This window comes from Crocodylus porosus, unplaced genomic scaffold (genome assembly GCF_001723895.1).
Source record: "Crocodylus porosus isolate Cpor-Errol unplaced genomic scaffold, CroPor_comp1, whole genome shotgun sequence".
Lineage (NCBI taxonomy): Eukaryota > Metazoa > Chordata > Crocodylia > Crocodylidae > Crocodylus > Crocodylus porosus.
In genome coordinates, this window is record NW_017728947.1 from 85620067 (window position 1) to 85647061 (window position 26995).

Genomic DNA, 26995 nt, shown 5'->3' on the forward strand with positions numbered 1-26995 from the left:
TGCTACCCCTGCATCTAAGGATTTTGTGACCTGGTCATAGAAGGCCACCAGGTTGGTCTGACAGGACCTGCCTCTAATGAACCCATGTTGGTTGCCCCTAAGCATAACCTCCCCCGCTGGCCCCTTGTGGACATGTGCCAGGATAATTCTCTCAAAAAGCTTACCCAGGATCGAGGTAAGACTAACTGACCTATAGTTTCCTGGGTCCTCCTTCCTCCCTTTTTTGAGGATAGGAACCATGTTGGCCCTCTTCCAGTCCTCTGGCACCACACCAGAGCACCACAAGTGCTCGTAAAGCCGTGCCAGGGGTCTTGCAATGATGTATTGGCAATCGGATTGGTATCAACTGATATGGCTTATTAAAGAGAAAAAAATCAAAAACAAAAAAAACAAAAAACCAGACATCAGTATCTCTATGGGTGCACCCCTAGCAGAAACTAAGCAATGTGGAAGAAGCACCCCCTGGAAATCAGGGAGGACTGTCTCCAGAAGTGGTATAGCCTGGTTTCCAGTTTGAGAAGTGAAAGCCACTAAAAGTTTCCAGCCCAATCAACCAAAACCAGTCAGGTTGGATGTTTTGGCCAACCCAGCCTAGACAAAAGTCAGAAAAGCAAGACTCCTGGAGGTACAAATATCAGAGGGAAAAATAGAGTTAAAAAAAAAAAGTGGTTCTGCCAAGAGCCATGGTCACCATGGAGAACGTCTGGTCCAGCAGAGCTTGTCTCAAGGTTTACATAGTATTAACAAAGGCCATTTTAAAATGGAGGCCTTCCAAGATAACAGGCACTAGCAGAAATACAAGCATAAGAAGAAAGAGAAAGGAAGGGTCCCTAAGCCAGGCTGAAGGGGGAATACAGAAGCTGAAAAACCTGAAGACAAAAACCTGCCATCCTACTGACATAACTAATGAGCCCTTAGCCTCCTTTACCTACAGGGAATGCAGCACCACAGGGAGCAACCTGTGGTACCCATTCCAAATACAGTGTTTCCTGTACTTCTGAATGTGGCCTTGAAGCCCCAGAGGAAAATCTAGGCACAACAGCTGGTGCCAAAACATTGAGGTCCTGAGTCTATTAACAACCCAAACTGATTCCCAAAATGAAAAAAGTCAGAAGACAGTTTCATTTTCACAGGCCATTTTTCACCTTCTCCTCAGACTCCTTCTAGTTCTCCAGCACATATTGCTCAGATTCCCACCCCTCCCCTCCAAAAAAAACACTTTAATGCTAGAAATGACCTGTGCAATTGCTGGGCAGTGGTGTGAGACCTGTGCTCTGCTAAGTGCCCAGTTGGAAGAAAACACTCTTGGCCCAGTTGATTCAGATAGCAAATGTTTATTCAGGTATTTGTAAGTAGAGGCAAAAATTGCTGCGTGACAATTTTAGATATGATTAAAATTGCGACCATGAGAGAGTTCTTGCAAGGAGAGAGAACAATCTAGATACCACTGTTCCTTCACCTGTCAGTCAGAGACAGCAGGACCTAGAGCAGCTCCTCCGATGCCAACATATCACAGACTTCCATCAAGTACAAAGTACTGCAGAAAGACACCTCTGCTTTCTTAGCCTCTGCAGAGTCAGCTGTGAGATGAGCAGTGCAGCAGGACACAATGAAACTGCTGACAGTCCACAGTCTTCCTCTTGAAAACAGAGAACTATCACAGCAGAGCATCCATGTAAGACAGCTGTATGAAATGGGTCCAAACCAGAGCTCTTTGCACCTTTCCCTCTAGCAGGTGGCCCAAAATTTGGTATGTGTTTATGAGTCTGATAAATCTATACTAGATTTCTACCATAAAGACTGCCCTGAAGGTCTAAAATGCCCAATTTCAGAGTGCTCATAGCTTGATACAAGGTCTATGTAGTAGCCTAAGTGCATTGCTGGCAGAACATTTGGACCTGAATATTGGATCACAGTGTCCCACCACAGTCTCAAGGATGCATAAACAGTTTCTGCTGCTACCAGCACTACCAGGGCAAATCAAACATTTGAATGAAATGTCTGAATGAAAGCCAAAGCTTGTAACTATTTGGCATTAAAGTGCCAATGGTAAGCAGAGTTGATGAAAGGGAGAAACACATTGCCAAAAACACAGCAGTGGTAAGATAAGTTAGGGGGAAGAGAACTGAACTTCATAGCAAAGAAAAGTAAGATCCCCCATGTTTCCTATATAAAATATGGTCAATGCTCCAGATGAAATCCACATTCCTAGGACAATAACTTTTGCACAGCCAAGTGGGGCCAGGACAAAAAGACAATGTGGTCCTGCCTAGAATAAAGGTATAGATAGTAAGAAAAAAAATGTACCAATACATGCCTCTCCCTGGAGAAAATGACCCTATGCAATCTCTTGAACAGAGAACCCGTGCCCTATTCCCAAGGAGAAAAGGATTGTCACCCCAGCTCTGATATGAGAGCTTTGGCTCAAGAAACCATCTCCATCCCATCCCTTCACCCAGGACCCCCAGATTGGAATCTGAATGCGTCTCTTACAAAGCAAAAATATCAGCCTACTTTTTGTATGAGGAGTTCAAAAAAGTTGTGCCCTTTTACCACCATTGTGGCACCCCTTGACATTCAAAGAGTTAAGGCTGAGGGACCCCAAGAAAGTGAGAAGGAAAAAGCAGCAGAGCTGCAATTAGCAATTTCTACAATTGAATAAGACATCTCTCAAAACAAGGGAAGCCAAGTAGACAACAGGCTTTGAATGAAGAAAATGGACCTCAGCCTCAACTCCATAGTCTGCCTTTATGGTTTCTTATTAAACTGTTAATCTTCAGGTGGAGCACCCTCCATCACTGTCCAGCTGACTGGCTGAGACAACACTCAAGAGTCCAGAATCCCCATCACCATTCTCAGATTCCACCAGCTCAAAGTGCTGGGTTTCCGCTGCAGCATCTCCATTCCTCAGCAGTGCCCAGTAGGTATACCTGGCATGTCAGCCACAACTATCTTTTCAAGAGTAAGGAACACAGCAGTCTAGGGTTGAAACTCAGGGCCATCACTACAACATGCAAGCTCTGAACTCAGAGGACTTATGGTGTCTGACAAATCACCACTGGGAGCCAGTAGCATAGAGTCATCCTCCAGTGCCTTGCTTTGACAGCTCCTCCAACAGTCACAGCATCCGAGATCCTTTAATAAGAGTTCCAGGTGGATCTACCATCTCAATTTCATCCCCGACCCCACCTCCAGCCTGTGTGTCTCCACTCACACCATAAGGAACTGTTCTAAGATCAAGCATAGGTATGAGACCACATTGGAGGGCTCTTTCATGAGGACTGAGCCAGAACATCAGACTGTATTCTAGAGCGGTGGTCTCCAAACTTTTTTGATCGCGCACCCCTATCAGTAAAAATTTTTGAGCACGCATCCCAATATATGTATATTTATTTACTTATAAATTATATAACGGTACAAAAAACCTTTTGCTCTCACTAAAAAAAAAATAATTTTCTTCCCGCACCCCAATGGATTGTCTTGAGCACCACCTGGGGTGTGTGCACCCCACTTTGGAGACCACTGTTCTAGAGGGAAAAATGATTGCTTGTCACAACAGCAAGTGATCTCTCTCTCCTGTCAGCCCCACAATGTTCTAGCCTCTCCCCTGCATCTTAGGACCTCTTATTATTAGTGCTCGCAGAATCAGCAGTGCTAATACAATGGCTGGGAGTCAGAATGCTGTGATTTGCCTCACTTTGAGAATGAGGGTATCATTGCAAATAACAGTCAAGAGAGAAGGACACTGAAAAAAAAAAACAACTTCTGTGATAGGAGTAAACAAAGGGGAAACTTGAATACAAGACTCTTTGTTCCAGAGCCTCTCCTGAACCAAGTGATTCACAAACTGCTCCTGGGCCATTACAGATCTGAACTTTCAAAAGAAAGATTTTATATCAGTTCAGCCAGCAACTCCAGCTACATTCAGCAACACACCCTCAAACCCACGTCTGTGAGCCAGGCTACTACATCCATCTCAAGTGATCCTAGGGTCATTTCCTTTGATGCTCCAGGAAAAGGGGAAGGGATCAAACACCTCTTTAAAAAAAAGGAAAGCACATAAAACAAGCTAAGAAGAAAACAGCTTTTGACAGACATGGTGCACAGTACATATCAGACAGGCTCAGTCTCACAAACAGAGACCGCATTCACATTCACAAGTGCTTGATGGCTCCTTTTATGATCTAGTGAGTGTGACACTGGCTTGGAGGTGTGAAATCATGGTACAGGTTCCTGTACTACCTAATGAAGAGGTAGATTGGGTTCTACCTAATCTCTCTCAGATCACTCAGATAAAAACCTGTGTTCTGCACCAGGCAGAGCAGGAAATGTCGTCTGCCCACAATACCATTCCATGAAATCATTCTGTTTTGATTTTTTTTCAGCATAGACCAAAACCAGCTTGGGACCTTGAAAGCTGCCACTAAAAAGAAAGATCATCTAGAGTCTGTTTTAATATTTAGTGGAGACAGTAATGTTGTCTTACCAGCTCTTCTTTCCCCATATTTGCCATTGGGTCATAGACTACTTGCATAAAACCAATTTTTAAATATACCACTTTTGGGAGGTGGACAGCTATCAACACATGGGATCAGATTTTGACAAATGTTTAAATCAGGCAGCTCTCATCAACTTCAATGTAAATGGTGGGTTGCCAGCATTTGAAAGTGAGGCCCTGACTCTTTAAAGCAAAGCTTTGAAAAAGCAACTCATTCTGAAGTTCTCAGCCTAACTCTCTCTGTGTCTGTGTTTCCTATCTAATGGGGAGATTAAAACCTACCTCAGAAGGTGAGATAGAGGTTTGCTTCATGCTGAAGTTTGTAAAGTTCTTCAAGATCCTCAGAAGGAAAATGTATAGAAGTACAGAGGATTATTATAACTACATACTGGTATTTAAAATGTGTGTCATAAGACCCCACTATAAAGCTGAGGCTACCCTTGATTTTATGCTAATAGCTTCAGTTCCACTAAAATGTATTACAAAGCATGTCATTATATCACACCCTCCTTGAGTCTTAACATTTCCAACAGTGAAGATAAATAGATTATTTGCAAAATAAAGAATTTAAATACTACTTTAGCAAAAAATGTTAAAATAAAATGATTATAATATTTCATGCATCACTGAGGTCAACAGGTGGCTTTGGAGCTGGTGTTACCAGGCGGGCCTTGGGTTCTTGGACCACGACACACATTTCCGCACAGAGGACATGCTTGGGCGGGACGGGCTTCATCTCTCCCCAAAAGGTAAGTGTGTTTTTTCTTCCAGGCTGGCTGATCTCATACGGCAAGCTTTAAACTAGGTTCACTGGGGGATGGGGATGCAGAGGAACACGAGGACACTTCGCTGTCAAGCCAGGTGATGTGCGCAGGTAGTACCCAGGTAAGTGATTGGGGCCAGGGTAGGCTTAGGAACAAGGGGGTGGTATGTGCACTACAGGAGGCCTCAAATGCCTCTACAAAAATGCTTGAAGCATGGGGAAAAAGCAAAAAGAACTCACCCTTCTGCTAGCTAGCAAAAACCCAGATCTAGTGGGGCTCACGGAGACCTGGTGGGATTCTACCCACAACTGGACAGTAGGCATCAAGGGCTACGGGCTGTACAGGTGAGACAGTGCAAGGAAAAAAGGTGAGGGGTGCCAAAGAGCAATACACATCCTTGATGATCAGGACAGGGTCAGAAGAAGGGCAAACTGAGGTGCACTGGGTAAGAATGCAAGAGCGTTGTGGGGAAAGGGACTTGATAGGGGGCGTGTACTACAGACCGCCTCACCAGGGGGACAAGCTGGACCTGGAATTCTTAGGTCAGCTCATGGAGGCCGTAAAGTCAAGGGATGTGGTTGTCATGGGTGACCTAAACTACCCAGACATCTGCTGGGAGGAGCAGTCAGCCAGGTCTGACCACTCACGTAGGTTCCTAGCCAGGATACAGGACCTCCACCTAACCCAGGAGGTGCATAGTCCCAGCAGGGGAAATGCCTTGCTGGACTTGGTCCTTGCCACAGGCAATGACCTGGTGAGGGGTCTGCAGGTACTTGACCAGCTGGGCAACAGTGATCATTGCATGCTGAAATTTACTATCCAGTGCAGGGTGGTGAAAGCAAGCAGTAAGGCAAAAGTCTTTGACTTCAGGATGGCTGACTTCAATGAGCTAAGATGAGTAGGAGAGGCACTGGGGTCTTGGAGCTCCAATGAAATGGGAGTCCAAGACAGGTGGTTGTTCCTCAAAGAGACGATCCTCCAAGCTCAAAGGGAGTCAGTCCCAATGTGTACCAAGGGGAGCAGGAGTGCTAAAACGCCCCCATGGCTCAGCAAAGGCATCCAGGAATGCTTGAAGGCAAAAAAGGAAGCATACAAACAGTGGAAGCAAGGGGCTATCACCAAGGAGGGTTACACCTCTGTTGCTCATGACTCCAGGGAGGCTGTTAGGAAGGCCAAGGCAGAGATGGAGCTAGAGCTAGCGACCAGAATTAGGGATAACAAAAAGTCCTTTTTCAAATACATAGGGAGTAAGAAAAAGGCACCAGGTAACATGGGGCCCCTACAGGACAGGGTTGGCAATCTGGTGTTGGCAGCAAACAAGAAAGCTGACCTCTTTAACAAATTCTTTGCCTCCATATTCCTGAACAGGGACCGGGACATTTCCCCCACTAGAATTGTGGACAGACCCAGGGGAGGCACCACCATGCCTAGGATCAGGGATGACCTAGTTAGGGAACTTTTGGAGGGGCTGGGCATGTTTAAATCAGTAGGTCCAGATGCTCTTCATCTGAAGGAATTGGTGGAAATCATAGCGGGGCCCCAGTACGGCTTTATGAGTGCTGGTGGGGTTCCGGCCAGGTACCAAAGGGTTGGAAAAGGGCCAATGTGGTCCCCATTTACAAGAAGGGGAGAAAGGAAGACCCAGGCAATTATAGTCCAGTCAGTCTTACCTCGGTCCTTGGGAAGACCTTTGAGAAAATTATCAAGGAACACATCTGCATGGGAGGTAATGCTCAGGGGCAACCAACATGGGTTCATTGAGGGCAGATCCTGCCTTACTAACCTGGTTTCCTTTTATGACCAGGTCACCAAGCCCTTGCATGCAGGTGTTGAGGTGAATGTCATCTACCTGGACTTCAAGAAGGCCTTTGACACAGTTTCTCATCCCACTCTCATAAGAAAACCAGGCGACTGTGGCACTGATGCCTATATAGTCGGATGGGTGGGAAATTGGCTAGATGGTTGCATCCAGAGAGTGGTGGTGGATGGGTCGTTTTTGACCTGGAGGGACATGGGCAGTAGAGTCCCCCAGGGCTCGGTCCTGGGGCCTGTAATATTCAACATCTTTATCAGTGATCTGGATGTGGGTGTGGAATGTACGCTGTCCAAATTCGCTGATGACACCAAGATGTGGGGCAAGTTGGGCACACTGGAGGGGAGGGACAGAATCCAGCTACATCTAGACAGGTTATAGAGGTGCGCAGATGAGAATAGGATGGAATTCAACGCAGACAAGTGCAAGGTGCTGCATCTAGGGAGAAGGAACCAGCAACACACTATAGGCTGGGGAACACCCTTCTAGTCAACACAGTGGCAGAAAGGGATCTTGGAGTCATTGTTGACTCCAGGATGAACATGAGCCTCCAATGTGAGGAAGCAGTCAGTAAAGCTAACCACACCTTGTTGTGAATCTACAGATGCATCACAAGCAGGTTCAGGGAGGTGATCCTTCCCCTCTATGTGGCATTGGTCAGGCCATAGCTGGAGTACTGCATCCAGTTCTGGGCGCCATACTTCAAGAGGGATGTGGCTAGCATTGAGAGGGTCCAGAGGAGGGCCACTCGCATGGTCAAGGGGCAGCAGGGTAGGCCCTATGAAGAGAGGCTAAATGGCCTGAACCTATTCAGCCTCCACAAGAGAAGGCTGAGAGGGGATCTGGTGGCCATTTACAAACTCACCGGGGGGACCATCGGATATTGGGGGAAGCTCTGTTCTGTTACTAGGAGTAACAGCCACAAATTGTTAGAGAGAAGGTTCAGGCTGGACACCAGGAGACATTATTTTAAAGTTAGGGCTGCCAGGCTCTGGAATGGACTCCCAAGAGAGGTGGTGCTATCTCCTACCTTGGGGGGTTTTCAAGAGGAGGCTGGATAGATATTTGGCTGGGGCATGATGAACCTAGCACTCATTCCTGCCCAGGGCAGGGAGTTGTACCTGATGATCTGTTTAGATCCCTTCCAACCCTAAGCACTATAATGACAACTGTCTGCTCGATAACAGTGATATAGTGGAATCAGACATAAGAAATAAAGTCTATTTACATTAATTATACTTATTTTCCTAGTTTTCCATTATTTTCCTAGCTAAAATTCCTGACCCTCAAGTTCTTCTTTTCTAGAACTAAGAATAATCATTATAAAAGCTTTCACCACAAAATGAACAACTGCCACAGCATGGACAGCCATGAATAAGGAATGATATCATCATTTACATGGCACTACCCATGTAAGTAGTGTCCTGATATCCTCTTTCTAGCCTTCATCTCTTCCCTTGACAATGGAAACAGCATCCTCCCTGGCCCTCCTTCCATAAGTTTCTTGTGCAAGAGCCTTCTCTTTTCCAATTCCTGATAAGTTTTCTTGTGTCTCCCCACTTCTAATTCTTCTTCTCATTTCTCTGCCCTTTTAAGAGGGAAAAACTTCCCTCACCCCTTTGTGCTGGCATACCTCCCAGCCTGCACTCCTTGTGAGCTCCCCCAGCCTCACTGTTCCTGCAGGCAGCAAAGCAGTCAGTCTAGTATCCCTGATTAGCTCTCCTGGGCAGGAGCTCCTAACCCTACCTATGGCTAGCAGGGCTAGAGTCCCTGATGGGCTCAGGCTATGGGCTTATACATAGCTCGAGCCTGAGCCCTCTTCCGGTTGGGTGCACTTCTCATTAGCTCCCTGCCCCACTTGCAGGCAACCTTGCAAGGCTGCAAACTTCCTTAAAAGAGCAGGCACACCCCAGTGCCATGCTACACTTGTTTAGACTACAGAAAAATAACAGAGCAGTTTTCCTGTTACAAAGCACTCAGCAAGACCACAACTATGGATTTATATTTGAAATTTCTGGGCTTATCTTGTGAATCATCCTTGTTAACCTAACAGTACGAACATTATATGGAATCCCATGGCATCCCTTAAAAGAATCTCAAGCAGCCCCAGGGTGCTCTGGCACCCTGGTTGAGAATCATTGATCTATGGAAATGTCAGACACTAGAAGTGACTTTGACTTAGGGTTGTTCCACACATAAGAGTTATTCCAGAATCAGGTATGGTGTGAATTTAAAGTAAACTATCCCTTCCAGATTGGATAAGTCTTTATATAATGAGAAGCTAAAAGAAGGTGCCACTTAAAATAGGCTTCAATGTACCCATTTGAACATTATTTAGTTCCCTTGCTTTGCTAAAATACTTTCTTCAGCCCTGTCAGCAACAGCATATTGTCCAGTATTGGTGAAATGAGAGAAAGTATGGCCCAAGTATTTCACAGGAGATTCTCAGCTTTTACCATATATGCCACGGTATCTTTCAAGTCTTTGTGAAGCAGACAAATATCTGCTTGAAGCCTTGTTCTAAAATCTCTGTACAGTAAATTGAGTACAATACAGCTTACCTACCTTATAAGGAAGATGGGATGAGTCAATCCTGCTGAGATACAAATACATGGATCCAGCGAGTCTAGGTATTCAGAACCGGACGCTAAACCACTGAGAATGCCCACCGGGATACTGATGCTAAAATCATCTGAAGTGTTTCACAATAGAACATTTCTCAGAAAGTTAATTCTTGTTAGCTTCCATTAGGCAAATTGTCCATTGCCTTCAGCAAACACCAGGCATTGGGGTCAGTTTGCAGCCAGTCACCCACAATCTTAGGCAGATAGAACCCTGAAGAAATTTAATGTTCATTTGTCTCTGAATGGATTTCAGGATAGAATGAAGTATGAATAGAAGGAAATGGCTACAAGTGTTGCTCCTAAGGAGGAACAGTAAGCTAAATATATCATAGTCTAATATGATATATTATTTCATTAAATGGGGACATTTTGTAATATGCCCTTAAAACTACTGATATTTACACATTTTCAAACTACAGACTGCACAAACAAAATCCAGGCATGTTCGTCACATCTCTTAAGACCTGATTCTGCTGTCAGTCACATGCATGCATAGCTCTAAAACTTCGACAGCGCATGTGCGTGTGCTTTTTAAAGGCAAAAGATTATCTCTAACAAACTTATTTTCAGAGGTCTTCAATATGAAACTAAGTTTGACAGAAAACACAAGGTTTTAGTTGTGATTACAATTTTTGTCTCAGTACCCACCTTGTTTTCCAAAAGTATTCTGCCTTAACACATCTAAGATCACTATTTAATGATAAAGGTAGTAAGTTGCACAGGAAAGCCTCTCCCCTAGGCTATGAAGTATTTGGCAAGGGTGTATATCTCCTGTTATCTTGCCTTCTGAATATTATTGATGATATTCACAATGGATTTGCCATTAAATTCAGTGGATTCACACTGCTACACATTTTGCTCAGGCTTTAAAGCCTGGAAGCTACCAACCAGTGGGGCAACCAAAACAAGAGAGTGTGAGTAGGAGTTGCCTTGGTGAGTAGTCCTGGCTTACCCAAGACCTGTGAATGTATGCCAGTGGTTCTCAACCAGGGAGCTCCAGCACCCCAGAGCACCACAAGAGTCTCCCAAGGATGCCATGTCACTGACACCAGTGGCACTGACACCAATGCCACAGGGTGGAACTGCCCCACTTTCTGGTTTTCAGGAAGTAAGAGAAGCCCAAATGACACGTAGCTGTAGCAGAGGCATCTGACTGCATTACACTATACAAGCAGGGGCACCCCTTCTGCTTTAGCCACTTTTCACTTCTCAGTACAAGCTGAGCCCAGCAGAGCTAAAACTGAAGTGATGCACTGGATTGTATAATGTAATGCAGTCAGACACACTACCTCTGCTGTAGCTCCTTTTCAGATGGGCTCCACATGCCTTTGAAAAACAAGGCACACAAAATAATGACACCCTCTAGCAGCAGCAACAGTAGTCTGGAGATAGATGCCATTGCCACCAGGCAGAACTGTCCTGCATGCATCTATGCTCAGGAGACATGTCAGAGCTGAACTGGGAAAAGCTGCAGCAGAAATAGCGACCCTGCCTGCATTACATTATGGAGGTAGGGGCATCTTTCTGATGAACCCATTTCTCAGCTCAGCTCTGATGTGCCTCCTGAAACAGAGGTGAATGGGATAGTTCTATCTACCCCACATGCCTCTGTTTCCAGGAGACACCAGAACAGACTACAGCAAGAGTGCACGCTTCTGCCATAGCCACTTCCCAATCTGGCTCTGCAGGAGGCACATGGGGCAGATCCGCCTGGCTGAGGCAGCAGTGGCAGTGGGGAGAGTATAAATTACGGAGATCTAATCAGTAAATTAATAATGAAATGATGTCCATATTATAATGTTTATAATGTAATTTAGTTTTTTAAATGAAGTGCTGTGAAATTTGGAAAAGTAGGAGAGGGATGCCTTGAATCTAAAAAGGTTAAGAACCAATGTTGCATTTTTTTGTTTGGTCATCTTATGAAGTTTGTAGGATGAGTATAAGGGTTGATATTGTGAGTAGAAAAAAGGTTCCACTACTTAAGGGCTTTTGAGTTTGCCCCTGTCTCTTATCACAACTAGGCCTTTTTCAGGTTCTGGCCAAAGTCAGGCTTTAAAAACCTGGGAGCCAATGGCCTGCAGAATAATAAACCAGGGGAATTTAAGTTGTGGGATGTTTGTGCATAACCTATTTTTCCCTTTAATCCAAATATAGAAGATAGCAACTGAGGTGTCTTGGAAGAGCCTCCCTGTATAACAGGGGAAATCCTGTCATCCTCATGTGGAAGCTGTAAGATGTATATCATCCTTGAGTGCATTCCTAATGCACGCTACATATGCATGAAGTGTTGCTTAATGGTACTTGGGGAGGGAAAGATTAAAGACTGGAAATACAGCTGAGGACAATAATGGAGTTTAGACAGGATTTTGATCATGTGATGGAAGAAAGGAGAGATGAGGCTGAACAGATAACTGAAAAACCACAGACAGCTGCTGAAATAGATGATCTGGTCAGATGAAAAGGGTAATCCACTGAGGCACATGCCCAAGAGAACAAGACAAAGAAAATGACTGGCTAGTAAAAAAGAGTTAAGAAATCAGCTTAATGTGTTAGTGGTGAGAAGAAATAGGCCTGATCAAACAATAGGCTAGCATGAAAAAAAGAGAAGAGCAACCAGTTTGGAGAAAGAGTGGAATTAATGAGTGATTGCAAGGAGGATAAAGGAGAGTAAGAGATTAGATAATTTGCAGACAGAAGAAAAAGTGAAATGAAGACATCTCTTCAGTTCCTCTAGTTTTTCCAGCTCTGAACCTATATGTCTAGAACAAACTCTCAACACACTATATTTGGAGGGCCTTTTTATTGTCCCTTTTTAGTTTGCTGTACACGAAGGAGGCCTCACCTGGAATATTGTGTCAAGTTTTTAAGCACCAAGTTTTAAAAGAATATATAGACAGTTTGGAAAGAGTCCAGTGCAGAGCAACAAAAGTGACTAGGGATCTAGGAGGCATAACTTAGGAGGAAAGGCTGCAAGAGCTAGGATTATTTAGTCTGGAGAAAAGAAGACTGGGACAGGGGTTTGAAGACTGTTATCAAATATCTGAAAGGTGTTTACAGACAGAATGAAGACAGGCTTTTCTCTGTGGCTGTAGGGAACATGACTAGGACCTATGGCCTCAAGATGAAACAGGGAAAATTTAGTTTGGAGATTAGGAGGAACTTTCTGACTATGAGGCTGGTCAAGCATTGGAGCTTCCAGCTTACTGTGGACCTTCCAATCTTGGAAGTTTTCACAAGCAGGTTAGACAGACACTTGGCTGGGGTGGTTTACTCAGAGATGATCCTGCCAGAAGCAGGAGGATGAACTAAGTGACTGTGTGCAGTCCCTCCCAACCCTACTTTCCTATTACCCCTCCTGTGTTAGGGCCCCTACCCCATTATTAAGAGGGGAAAGGACCAAGGGGGACACAATATCCCCATGAGTCCTTCTCAGAGGTATAATCCAAACATCAGACTGCAGAGGGGCTATTGCCAGGCTCGGAGCTCTGAGAAAAGGGGCAGTCATCCTCCAGACTTCTGTGAGAGACACAACCTAAGTCCTACTCAAAGGTGGCTTCAGACAGCAGAACTAAGGGTGCTGCGATCACTACATCATTACATTAGCAAGCTGCAGAAACCAAACCCTGAACAGTTGATTGAGAGACAGGACTACAATGAAGAGCAGCAACAGGCTTGTTAATTAGGCTAACAGGAAGCAGGCCAGATAACAAGGAGGGCGAGTAGCAGAGCCTCAGTTTTCATCTGGCTTTGACTGAAGCAGGATGTGGCATGCCCTGGGGAGCAGGTGCTTTGCAGAATCTGGGGGATACAACCTAGGGGGCAAAGCAATCTGTAGCACTTGACAAGAAGGAGCTACTGTGAGATAGGAAAGCTTCACATGTTGCTTATGTTGTAGGCTGGTTTAAAGACTGTGAGGTATAGGAATGACTGAAAGAGAGGAAAGATCAGCCACTGAAGATGCCCAACAGAGAAGATTAGATCATATTGTGGAATAGACACCCAGTGAAATGGGAGTGGCTGTCAGAGGCCCAGTGAACTCTGACCAAGCTATTAGAACCCTGTGAGCCAGTGCAGAGGGCACGGGAGTCCCATGAGCCATGCCCAGGAGACCGAACAGGGGTACGTGAGATTTGGACTGAGCTGAGGAAAGAGGAGCTTAGTGAACAGTGCAGGTTGGAGAAGGACATTTCAAGTCACACCCTGCTAACTGGAAGGTAGTCCCCCAAAAGTTCCCAGTTACATGAAAGTTGTGGCAGGCAAGAGTGAAGGAGATTACCAACGCAGTGTGGCCAAGGTGCCTAAATAGGTCTCAGCTAGGCACTAGAGAGCTCCAAGTCTACATTTAATTTAATTTTAATCTTCCACCTCATTGATACTACTGGAGGACTTTGGATCCAAAACCAGGTAATGAATTACTGTCATTAGTATGAAGCCAAAATAAAAAAAATATTCTTCGCTAAAGTAGTAATCCTGTATTAACTAACTATTGACAAATCCACTGTTCTTCATGTCTCCTGTTTCTTACCCACATTGTGGAAACCTTTTAGCAACCCTTGGTCCCCTGTATATTTGATTACTGCCATCTTGTCCTTTTGGGGCTTCCCATTTTTTCCTTCTTCCAGCTTGTGCTAAATTAGCTTCCTTTCCTGCTGATCCAGTTGAATCAACTCCTGTATTAGCTTCCTATCTCTTACTCCATTGCATTCTGGCTCTTCTTCACCTGCAAGCCCCTACATAAATTTCAGTGCTCCTTTATTGCTGTTCTAATTTCTTTATTCTTCCTCATGTGCTTCCTAAACCCCTTCCAAGCATTAGCTCAGCTTTGCCCCTAGTCTTTCCTTCTCATGCACTGTTTTGCCCTTAGTCTTTCCTTCTCTTGCCCCAGAACTCTCCAGGCAGCCATCAAAAAGCATGGTCCCACCTACCAGCTCCTAGTATCGTGCACCAAACCTGAGCAGGCAAAAGTGAAGATGCTCTGGGGTGCCTCTTGTTGCCATCCTCAAATGTGCTCTAGGCAAATTTGTGGGGAGGCCCAGAGCCTCTTCTGCAAATAGGAATAGGCAGAGGGAAGGCTGTGCCCTTCAGCAGGGATGCCAGGGATGCAGTGCAAGCATACCGTAGATCAGGGGTAGGCAATTATTTTGGCTGGAGCTTTGGTGAGCTGTCAAGGGCCACACACAAAATCTTTTAGAAGATATCATTTTAACAAATTATAGATTTCAGCTTTTTTTGTAAAGACCAAGACAAAGAAGCTATTGTGAGCAGCTCTGCCTTCTTTACAGACAGGGCTAGAGTCAGAAATTACACATAAACCAGTATAAGTAATTGAAAACCAGTTCAAATCCATAATAGAACAGAAATTCAGTGCACCTAAACCACTTTCAAAATGGTCATAACCAGTTTAAAATAAACCTGGATAGATGTAGTATCAGATTTAACTGTTTTAAGTTAAATCAGTTGATTGAGCTTCTGTCCCTGATCCCCTCCAGATTCAAGTTAATTCATAGTTCCCCCCAGTATCCCAGGGTGCTTTTGTACTTCCCCCACAAATTCACTCCCCACCCCATGACCTCTGCAGGGTCTTTTTGATTCAGGCAACAGAGGAGGCCTCATTCTTTCTGAGAAAGTAGGGCAATTGGCTAGTCATCTCAGGTGTCTGCACACAAATGCATGGAGCCTGGGAAACAAGCAGGCAGAATTGGAAGTCCCCACACAGTCAAGGAACTGTGAAGTGATTGGAATAACAGAGACATGGTGGGATAGCTTGCATGCCTGTAGCACTGTCACGTATGGGCACAAACTGTTCAGGAAGGACAGGCAGAGGAGAGGAGGAGTTGCACTATATGTAAAAGCCATATGATTGCTCAGAGCTGCAACAGAAAACTGGAGGTAGGCCTGTTGAAGGTCTCTGGGTTAAGGTGAGAGGCAAGAGCAACAAGGGTGATGTTGTTGTGGGTGTGTACTGCAGACCACCTGACCAGGAAGATGAGGTAGATGTGGTTTTCTTCAGACACCTAGTGGAAGTTTCCAGATCACAGGCCTTGGTTCTCATGGGGAACCTTGACGTCTGCTGGGAGGGCAATAGAGCAGTGTGCAGGCAATCCAAGAAGTTTGTGGAAAATGCTGGAGACTACTTCCTGGTGCAAATGTCGGAGAGACCAACTAGGTGCCATATTCTTCTTGCCCTACTGGTCATAACAGGGAGGAATTGGTGGGGGATTTAGAAGTGGATGGCAAGTTGGACAGCAGTGACCATTAGATAATTGAATTCAGGATCCTGACAAAAGGAAGAAAGGAGAGCAGAAGAGTATGGACTCTGGACTTCAGAAAAGCTGACCTTGACTCCCTCAGGGAACCGATGGGCAGGATCCCTTGGCAGGCCAGACTGAGAGGCAAAGAAGTCCAGGAGAGCTGGTTGTATCTTAAAGAAACCTTGCTGAGGGTGCAGGAACAAACTATCCCAACGTTCAGGAAGAATAGCAAATGTGACAAGTGACCAGCTTGGCTTAGCAGAGAACTCTTCAGTAAGCTTAAACACAAAAATGAAGCTTATAAGAAGTGGAAGCTTGGACAAACAACTTAGGAGAAGAATAAGAATATTGCTCAGCTATGCAGGGATGAAGTCAGGAAGGCCGAAGCACAACTGGAGTTGCAGCTAGCAAGGGACGTGAAGGATTTCTACAAGTGTGTTAGCAACAAAAGGAAGGTCAGGAAAAGTGTGCATCACTTCCTAAATGGGGAAGGCAACTTAGTGACAGAGGATGAGGAAAAGGCCAAAGTACTCAATGACTTTTTTACTTCGTTCTCCGCAGGCAAGGTCAGCTCGCAGACTACTGCACCTAGCAGCACAGTTTGGGGAGAAGGTGGGCAGCCCTCAATGGTGAAAGAACATCTAGGGACTATCTAGAAAAGCTCGACAAGTACAAGTCCACAGGGCTGAATGCAGTGTTTCTGAGGGTGCTGAGGGATTTGGTTGATGTGATCGCAGGGCTGCTGGCCATTATCTTTGAAAACTCGTGGCAATCAAGGGAGGTCCCAGCTGATTGGAAAAGGGCAAATATAGTGCCCATCTTTAAGAAAGGGAAGAAGGAGGATCCAGGGAACTACAGACCAGTCAGCCTCACCTCGGTCCCCAGAAAAATCATGCAGCTGGTCTTCAAAGAATCCATTTCTAAACACTTAGAGGAGAAGAATGTTGTTAGGAACAGTTGGCATGGATTCACTAGAGGTAAGTCATGCCTAACCAACCTGATTGCCTGCTATGATGAGATAACTGGCTCTGTGGATGCAGAGAAGGCAGTGGACATAATATACCTTAACTATAGCAAGGCTTTTGATACAGTCTCCCACACCATTCTTGTAAGCAAGCTGAAGAAGTATGGGTTGGATGAATGAACTGTAAGGTAGATAAAAAGCTGTCTGCACTGTTGGGTTCAACAGGTATAAATGGCCCGATGTCTAGCTGGCAGCCCATATCAAATGGAGTGCCTCAGGGGTTGGTCCTGGGACCAGTTTTGTTCAATATGTTCATTAACGATTGGGAAGATGGTATAAAGTACACTCTCAGCAAATTTGCAGATGACACCAACCTGTGGGGTGCAGTAGATACACTGGAGGGTAGGGCTAGGATTCAGAGTGGCCTAGACAAATTGGAGGATTGGGCCAAAAGAAATCTCATGAGGTTCAACAAGGACAACTATAAAGTCCTGCACTTAGGACAGAAAAATCCCATGCACCACTATAGCCTGGGGACTGACTGGCTAAACAGCAACTGCAGTAAAAGACTTGAGGGTTACAGTGGACAATAAGATGGATATGAGTCAGCAGTGTGCCCTTGTTGCCAAGAAGGCTAACAGCATACTGGGCTGCATTAGTAGGAGTCTTGCCAGCAGATTGAGGGAAGTGATTATTCCATTGTATTCTGTACTGGTGAGGCCACATCTGCAGTACTGTTTCCAGTTTTAGGCCCCCCACTATAGAAAAGATGTAGACAAGTTGGAGAGAGTCCAGTAGAGAGCAACGAAAATGGCGAGGGGGCTGGGGCACATGACTTGTGAGAAGAGGCTGAGGGAAGTGGATTTATTTAGTCTGCAGAAGAAAGACTGAGAGGGGATTTGATAGCAGCCTTTAACTACCTGAAGGGTTCCAGAGAGGATGGAGCTAAACTGTTCTCAGTGGTGGCAGATGACAGAACAAGGAGCAATGGTCTCAAATTGCAACAAGGGAGGTTTAATTTGGATATTAGAAAAAACTCTCTCACTAGGAGGATGGTGAAACACTGGAACAGGTTACCTAGAGAGGTGGTGGAATCTCCATCTTCGGAGGTTTTAAAGGCTGGCTCAACAAAGCCCTGGCTGGAATACTCTAGTTGGGGATGGTCCTGCTTTGAGTAGGTAGTTGGCCTAGATGTCCTCCTGAGGTCCTTTCTAACCCTAATTGTCTACGGTTCTGTGATTCTATGACTGTCTGTACTTTGCTTAGATTACCCCTTGAGGTCCCCCTTCCAGCCTTACTTCTCTATATTGTTCTATGAATAGCTCACACTGACTATTAAGCAGTGGGCTCATAATTTCCTTGGTCTTTCTGTTCTGTCCAACATATTTGTAGACCTTGTTGTCTTTGATTTCCCTTGCCGGATGTAACTCAGTTTTACCTTAAGTGTAACAAACTCAGAGCCAAACAGTATTTGCTTTTCTAATATAAACAATATCACTGCATTTCATGAGCTTCTTCACATGAATAAAGCAAGTAGGGTTGTACCAGTTATCAGAGATACACCTCTTTTGAGGTGCTTTCTTCAGAAGAAAGAGCAACACAACAGAAAAAGTAGTTAATGCAGTTAATCAGCATTAGGTTAACTAACATTAACTAGTCAATACAGGAAGTATCTTCCAAGAAGCGTCCAACAAAAGATAATCTAATCCTGCTTTCTACATTAAAAAATATGTCTCCAGCAGTGTGAGAACAATATTAGTCTCTTCTAGTTGTAAAGAGAATAACCCTAGTTCTGAAATGCTATAACCTGCCAAGATATGAGGGGCATGCTAAAAATCTTCAGTTCTAATTGTTTTAGTATTTGATTATAATACCACTGCTTTTTGCTTAAATTCATCCTTTCATCTGCAGCTCTTGAATGGCTCTAAATAAGTGAGTTCTATTTCACAACATCCCTGTACATTAGGTAAGTATTATTAACTCCATTTTACAGAATAGGAAATATGGAAGCACAGTGACTTACTGAAAGTCACACAAGAAGTCACTTACAGAATCCAGATTAGAATTTTGGGAGTCCTGACTCCCACTTCCTCCTCTATTTTTCTCAGAAAACTCACCATCACAAACCCTCTTAATATCCTGAATGAGTTTTAGGCTCCCAAATCAGAAGCTAACGAGGCACAAAAAAGAACCTTTAGGAGAGAGCTGAAAGTGGTACACTGAAGCTACAGTGTATGGAGAGGCTACCATCAGAAAGGCACATTGGAACTGTACTTATAACTTAAGATACAAGCTTCCTGTACAATCCCCATCTTGGAATGTATAATTACAGTTTTAATACGCTGTATTTATGCAAAGGAAGCAGGACACTTTCAGGTCTTCATAATGTGTTACCAGCTCCAAGTTCAAGATTGAACTCTGACTTCTGCCTAATGGGAGCATCACACAGGAGAAAGGAATCAGAAATTATAGTAGAGGTGATATCTTTAATTAGACCAATTAGATTTTTGCAACAAAAAAAATTTCTTTCCAAAGGAAATGGCAAGGCTCAGAATGCTCTACAAGGCAATTGATGGCTGCTTCTTGGAGTGCTCTGGATTCTAGGGGTGCACTGATATATCAGTCCATACATCAGGCTACAGCCACCCCAAAATTCACCATAGCCCCCCTCCCAGCACCACTGCCACCCACCCCAAGTGCAGCCCAGCCCAACCCCTGCCCCCCTGCCAGGAAGAGCCCAGCACCGCCCCAGCCCGCAGGGCCAGCCTGCCCTCACCCCACACACAGATCCAGGGAGCCACACCCCCCCAATGCCCTCCCAGGTGTCTGCAGCGGAGGGAGCTGCCCTCCCCATGCCCCCCAGATGAGCTGCAATGAATGTGTTTTTCCACATGAGGTAAAAACTTACCCCATGTCCATGTTAACCTATTGGAGTAACTTGTATGTTTCTGTATAAATGACAGGCCTAGACCTGTTAGGCCACATGTATCTGAAAGGTCAGCATTCATTCATACCTCATTCACGTCCACTTCAGGTATCCATGGTAACTAATGGATGGCTATCCTCCATTCTGCTTTTGCAGAAGATGTGGTAATCCCTTTTGCTAACTACTTTGTTTGCAGGCTGCAAAGTCATCAAAACACCCTACCCTTTGCCAACCCCCCCCCCCCAAACCCTCTGTCACACCTAAATCCACCTCTGCTTTCTTTGTCATGGCAACCACTTTGTTTGCAGGCAGCAAGTTCATCAAAGCTCCCTGCCCTTTGCCACCCCCCACCAAACCCTCTGTCACACCTAAATCCACCTCTGCTTTCTTTGTCATGGCAAAACTCCACCTCACCTGCCCCTTTCATAACATACAAGCTAGTTTGCCCTGCCTTTGTTGGAACTGAGGACAAGGAGCAAAGGGACAGCAGAGAAGAAATAAAACAACATCAGACTGCAATACAGCGTACACTATGGAATCCCCTTCAGCAGTAAGGGCTTGACACCTGCTGTGCCCCTTTTACCTGCTCTCAATAAGCCCCTGCATGTGTGGTTTCCAAACAGCATCCACCCACATTTGGCTTGCCTGCAAGGAGTAGATGCTGGTTTCTGGCTTCTGTGCCCAGGAACAGAGGGTGCTACCTATGCTGCCATAGGGCAGGGCAGAATTGCTTCTGTGACAGCATAGGTGGACAGGCGTGTCTTTGATTGTTATTTGTATGCATTCAGCAGTAATTCATTTTTCTTTTTTCCTACAGTCCAGGAGGAGAAGCCAGCACATATCCAGTGCTGAAGCCTGTCTTGCACAGGTAACCGAGGATGACAGCGACATATCAAAAAGGATATGGAGAAGCTTGAGAGAGTCCAGAGAAGAGCCATGCGCATGATCAGAGTTCAGGAAAACAGACCTTATGACAACAGGATGAGAGCTTTGGGGCTCTTTAGGCTGGAAAAGCGCAGGCTCAGGGGTGATCTGATGGCCACCTATAAGTTTATCAGAGGTGACCACCAGGATCTGGGGGAATGTCTGTTCACCAGAGCACCCCAAGGGATGACGAGGTCGAACGGTCACAAACTCCTGCAAGACCGTTTCAGGCTGGACATAAGGAAGAATTTCTTTACTGTCCAAGTCCCCAAGGTCTGGAACAGTCTGCCAGCAGAGGTGGTTCAAGCACCTACACTGAACACTTTCAAGAGCAAATTGGATGCTTATCTTGCTGGGATCCTATGACCCCAGCTGACTTCCTGCCCTTTGGGTGGGGGGCTTGACTCAATGATCTTCCGAGGTTCCTTCCAGGCCTAATGTCTATGAAATCTATGAAATATCCACTGATAAAATCTTATTCCAAGGCAGTGAGGATGCTGACTTTGTTCCAGACATGGGAGATTGTCCAGAACAAAAAAAACATGTGTTTATAGAAGCTTGATCCAGCTCAAATGAGGAGGAGTTGGTGCCACAAGCAGAAGTGATGCCAACACTTCCAGTGGGAAATGGAAGAGGACCAGCCCAGGGCCGCCATGGAAGACCAAGGAGAGCTACAGCAAGATGTGGAGCAGAACCACTGCCACCTCCCCCAGAAAACACTGCAGATGATGACACCTTTAGAAGAAGGAATGGCAGAGTATGGGAAAAAAGTCCACAGCTAGTTCATCGTCAGAGAACAGCCAAGGACATAGTCCGTGGAAGTGCTGAGCCGACAAGAGAAAGTAATAAAGATACAATGGTAGAAATGTTCCACCTGTTTCTTTCACAAGACTTCCTGACTGTTATCATAAGAGAAACAAAAAGAGGCAGAAAGAAGATTCAAGGAGTGGAATGATAGCCATCCTAAAAATAGAAAGGAGTGGAAAAAGCTGGATGAAACAGAGCTGAAAGCCTACATTGGCCTCTTACAGCTGAGTGGTCTCTACCATGGTGGTCACAAGGCACTGGAGGAGTTGTGAGAGCAATGCACCACGTGTCCTTGCTTCTGTGCCACCATGAGTTTAAAATGATTCCATCAAATCGCCAACTACCTGAGATTTGACATCAAACTGACACGTAAGGAAAGGAGAGCTGTGGACAAGCTTGCTGTCTTCAGAAATATTTGGACACAATTTGTGGAGCAGCTCAGGAAATGGCATATTCTAGGAATACACGTGATGGTTGATGAGCAGCTCACTGCACTCAGGGGTCACTGTCTCTTCAGACAGTATATGTCCAGCAAGCCTGCCAAATATGGCTTGAAAATTTGATGGTGCTGTGATGCAGCAACATCATTCCCCTTGTCTGGAGACATCTACCTGGGCAAACAATCAGAAGCTCCACACCAAGGTAATTTTGGTACCCAGGTCATTGAAAAACCGATTCATCCCTGGTACAAGATGGGAAGGAATATTGTGGGTGACAATTTCTTTACAAGTACTGACCTACCAGAAAGACTGCTACAGCAGGACCTGACCTGTGTGGGTACAATTTGGAAAACAAAGCCAATATCCCAAACAAAATGCAAGCAAATCAAACAAGGGAAACTTTTTCATCCATTTTTGCTTTTGATGGGGAACTTACCCTAGTTTTCTGTGTTCCAAAGAAGTCCAAAATTGTGCTGTTGCTGTCAAGCATGCACCATGACCTGTCAGTGGGTAGAGAGCAAAGCAAGCTGGACATCACCCATGACTATAATAAAAACAAGAGTGGGGTGGATAACCTTGACCACTTAGTCCGTATGACCACCTGCAGACAGAAAATCAACAGGTGGCCAATGACACTATTTTTCAATATGTTGGATGTGGCTGCCATTGCCAACCTCATTATTTGGCTAGGCCACAACACAAACTGGAAGCAAAGATTACATTTAAGAAGATGGCGCTTTTTTTTTAAAGGAGCTTGTGATCGGCAGACAAATAAAATTAAGAATGATGGATGCACATAATCTGTCTAAGTCCATCGAGTGTGGTATGACTGCCCTAAATTACAAATTGCCATAACACACACCAGTAGAACCTTCTGCAAGCACGAGTGGACATCATGCAATTTGCTTGTGTACACCAGAGTACATCACTGCTGCTTTTTAAGGAATGCAATATTTAGTTAAAACAGTTAGGAAATGTGTTTGGAAGTAATTGTTAGTCTGAAAACAGTGAGCACTACAAACTTAGCATATTGTTCATTCATGTTTTGAAACACTAAAAAAAAGTTTACATTTTGTTCATAGGTCTAGTTAAATAATATTTTCGGTTCAAATCATCATAAGTACTCTTTCAAACAATTTTGATGTTTAATAAATAGTTTTTGGTAGATTTATACTGTTGTCACTGGTTCTATTTTGTTCATGAGGGTGGGGTAACAAGTTACCCCATGAGACCAATGATGTCAAATTGCAGGGTAACAAGTTACCCCATGAGAATAACAACGGTTACAGTTTCATGAGAATGGATGAGGGTTAAGCAAGGAACAACAAGTGGATGTAATAAATAAGAAGAATGGAGGAAGGAAGACGAAAACAACTAGCAGCAGAATAGTAGGGCCAGATTTTTTTCCACCTATAGGCCTCTGAATAGATTTAGACACCTAGACGCAATCCTATTCCACCCAGTTTGAAAATGCATCTACAGTTGTAACATACAGTCATCTTAGCCTTTAGACTAAGTCACAGAAAAACAGTGAGAAGAAGGAGGACTCGCCCATCTTCTGCATTAACAGTGTCAGGGTGGAATGGATCTGGCCCTGTGTGTCTAGCACACACAACGTGTTCTGAGATATTTACATAGGGCTCCGCATGAAGAAGAACTAATTGCCCCTACTTCCATTAATTTACATGAGCATCATTTCAAGACTTTAACTGACCAGAGTGACAGTAGTATAACCAAATAAGAAACAATCAACAGTTAGTTGGTAGATTAGATCTTGTATAATGTTTTCATTCTAAAAATCTAAGGTGTTTTCATTAGTAACTCAGCTAAGTGACTTTTTAAAAATTATAGGAAGTAAAATGATGAAAGAAGCTGAGCCCTTGAAGACATTAGTTAAAGTTTCCCTAGAATTAATGGGCCAGATCTTGATGTGCCTGCTTTTCTTATCCTTTCTTTACATAATAGAGCTTTTGTTGTGTTATAAAGTACTCTAAAAACACTGAAGTATTTAAACCTGCCATTGACAGCAGAGTGCAAAACAGGGAAAAAAAACAGGTATAGGTATGCCTGGTCATACAAGGTCAAAGTAAGAGTTTCAAAGGGGAATAGTACTATCAGCATGGCACAAAAATAAATTAGTACAAACCAGCTACTGAATGTATTTAGGCTTGAATTGAATATGACACCCCATCCCAGCCCCATCACATTGTATCCACCTCCCATGAAGTAGTGAAATGTACAATTCAGTTTTGGTGGTTCATTCATCCCTTACCTTAACGGATGAGAACTCATTCTCTATGTGGGGCTCATTGTTTTTGAACCAAATACACTTTCATTTCGTAAGTTCCCTCCTTAAAACCTATTCTTTCGCTTTACAGCATATTCATCTTTGCTGATGGTGTGGATTGAAAATGCCAATTTCATAAAAGCCAATAATATGAGTGGAGTAAGACCTAAATATTTATTTTACAACCAGCATTGTGATAGTTGAGCACTAATTAATTTCAGTGATTAACATTTTGACCTGGGTTTAAACAAACCACTTTATCAGTCCCCTGAGTCTTTTAAAAATTGTTGACCTTCTGAAAATGTCTGTTTTAGAAAATATTGCTGGGATAATCCATTGTAGAACAATCTGAGATGGCCATTGTTTTTTCAAATGTAGTGTTCTTTTCCCGCACTATGACACTGGTCACTAGTAGGAAACATCAATGGAAGTACTTCTGGCATTATTAACCCAAGGCAGTACAATATTCTAAATAAATTAATGCTAGACACAACTGGGGCCTACATAGTTTATATCTGACAACCAGAACAAGGCAACAAACACACACTCAGATGGAGTTTCATGCATGAGGCTATATTGTTACTGGACTCAAACCCTGTGTTTTAATCATCAAGATTGCTTATTTTCTTTTGCAGCTTTTGTAATTCCTTTCACTGCCAGAGTTCTGCATTTGGATCTTTCAAGTTAAAAAGGTCCTGCCACCTGTAACTCCACAGACATAATGGGATGCAAGGTTTTGCATTATTTTATACATATGCCTGCAAATCAAACAAAAATGGTAGCATGTGCAATTATAAATTGACTCCTTTTTGTAGGGATCCCAGAGCTTCTGTAGGGGCCATTTTTATGGTCATTTATTTCTTGCATGAGCTCATCTTAAAGATTGAATCCTAAGGGTTCAACCAGGCACTCCTTGTTCACATGACTCATTCTTTAATGGGGCTATCTATGATAGTAAAGCATGAGGGGATTACTAATGTAAGGGTTACAATAGTTTTCCCTACAAAATTCATACTCCTCCATTAGACATTTATACACATCCTGTGTTTGTTACAAAATTGGAAATTAATCCAGCTTTTTTTTCTCTCTTCCTGGTAATACATTGGCATCATTGATGGTTGGCTGATGAAGCCAGTTCAGCCCGGGAAATAAGTAGTCCTGTCCTTGAGTCATAGGGAAGCAGGGTTGGGAGGACCTCTAGAGGTCATCTAGTCCAGCGCTTCACAAAGTGTGGGTCTGGATCCAAAAGTGGGTCACAAGAATATATGAAAGGGTCAGGAACAAACTTTAGAAATGGATTCTCTTTTAAAGGAGAAAAACATGGGAAACTATGGCTTTTCCCTTGCAGGCTGGCGAAGCTCCACCCTGCAAGTGACTGCTTGGGGGCCTCCTGCGCTGGGGGCAGGGGCAGCAGGTCAGGAGTTAGGGGCACTGGGTTGGGACTGGCCATGGATGGTTACAAATGGGTCCTGGTGCAAAAAAAGGTTGAGAACCACTGATCTGTCCAACACCCTGCCTGAGGCAGGATCCTCCCTATCCAAGCCATCCCCCATCTAGGCTCCACAGCCCTCAACCCTAGGAGGTCAGCTCAGGGCAGGGGAAACTGCGGGGCCTCTGTCACCCACTTGCGGTGCCCGAGCTCTGGGCTTCTCAGCCCAGACACCTGTTGTGGGCCCTGCTGGGAGCCCGGGCAGCACCACTCGCTCCGCAGCCCGGTGGGGTTTGCGGCCCGAAGGCGCCAGCGCGCGGGAGCCGCTGCCTGCCTTTGTCTCCCCCGGGCCGGCTCCCGCACCTCAGCCCGCAGCGGGACCCGCCTCGCAGTCCGGCTGCGCCGGGGGAAGTGCTCGGAAGGGCCCACCTCGGAGCCGACACCGGGGAAAGGGAGCCCAGCCCCGCCGCAGCGCGACCGCCGCCCCCGGCGCTTCCCCCGCAAACCTCCGCGGCGCGTGCGGCCCCAACTTGCTCTGCCCCAGGACTCGGGTGGGGGGAGATGAGCAAAAACGGGGCACGATCCCCCCCCCCGCGAGGCCTGGCAGGGGAAGGGGGTGATGCTACCAGTGCAGCTCCCAGCCCCGCACTGGCGCAGCCCGCAGCTCCCCTTCGCTCAAGTCCCCGCGGAGCCGTCAGGGCAGAGAGGGGCCCGCGGGCGCCCTTAATGCGGGACAGGCCCGCGCGCGCACACCTGCCCGGAGCTGCCCAGCGGCACCTCCCGGCGGGGGCACCAGCACCAGACAATGATCGCCGGGAACAACAAAGGAGCCCCGCAGGCCCATCGCACCGCCGCCGCCCCGCTCCCCCCGGACAAGTTTGCCCCGGGAAGCCTCCAAGGAGCCAGGAGCAGGGGAGACGCCTCCAATGCGCCGCCACAACTTCCACCGGGGGAGATGCCCCCCTCCCCCACGCCGGATCCCCCCGCGGGGGCACATGGAGAGTAGGCTCCCGGCAAGGGGCTCCACCCCAGCACAAGGCATCCCCGCAGGCAAGTGAGAAGCGGCACCAACCTTGAGGATCCCAGTTCACCTGTTTCCTTGGCGTCTCGATTGGAAATTTCATCGCTTCCTTTGGCGCAGGGAGGGAGCGATTCAATAAATCCCCGACCTTCCTGTCTCAACGCTGCAGTCACACAAATTAATTTCGAATTAGCAGGAGCCTGCGCGGCCGGGCTGAGCCGAGCTGCCGGTTGCCAGGCGGAGGGGG

General features: G+C 45.4%; 1 protein-coding gene across 1 annotated transcript in view; it reads right to left on the bottom strand.

The window, feature by feature from the left end:
* Positions 1 to 26943, bottom strand: part of KCNK10 (potassium two pore domain channel subfamily K member 10) — a 145215-nt gene extending 118272 nt beyond the window's left edge. Inside the window, exon 1 of the mRNA XM_019552379.1 lies at positions 26800 to 26943. Coding sequence (XP_019407924.1) covers positions 26800 to 26851 — 52 coding nt within the window. The 5' untranslated portion in view covers positions 26852 to 26943. The remainder of the gene's footprint in view (positions 1 to 26799) is intronic.
* Between the last annotated feature and the right edge of the window lie 52 nt (positions 26944 to 26995).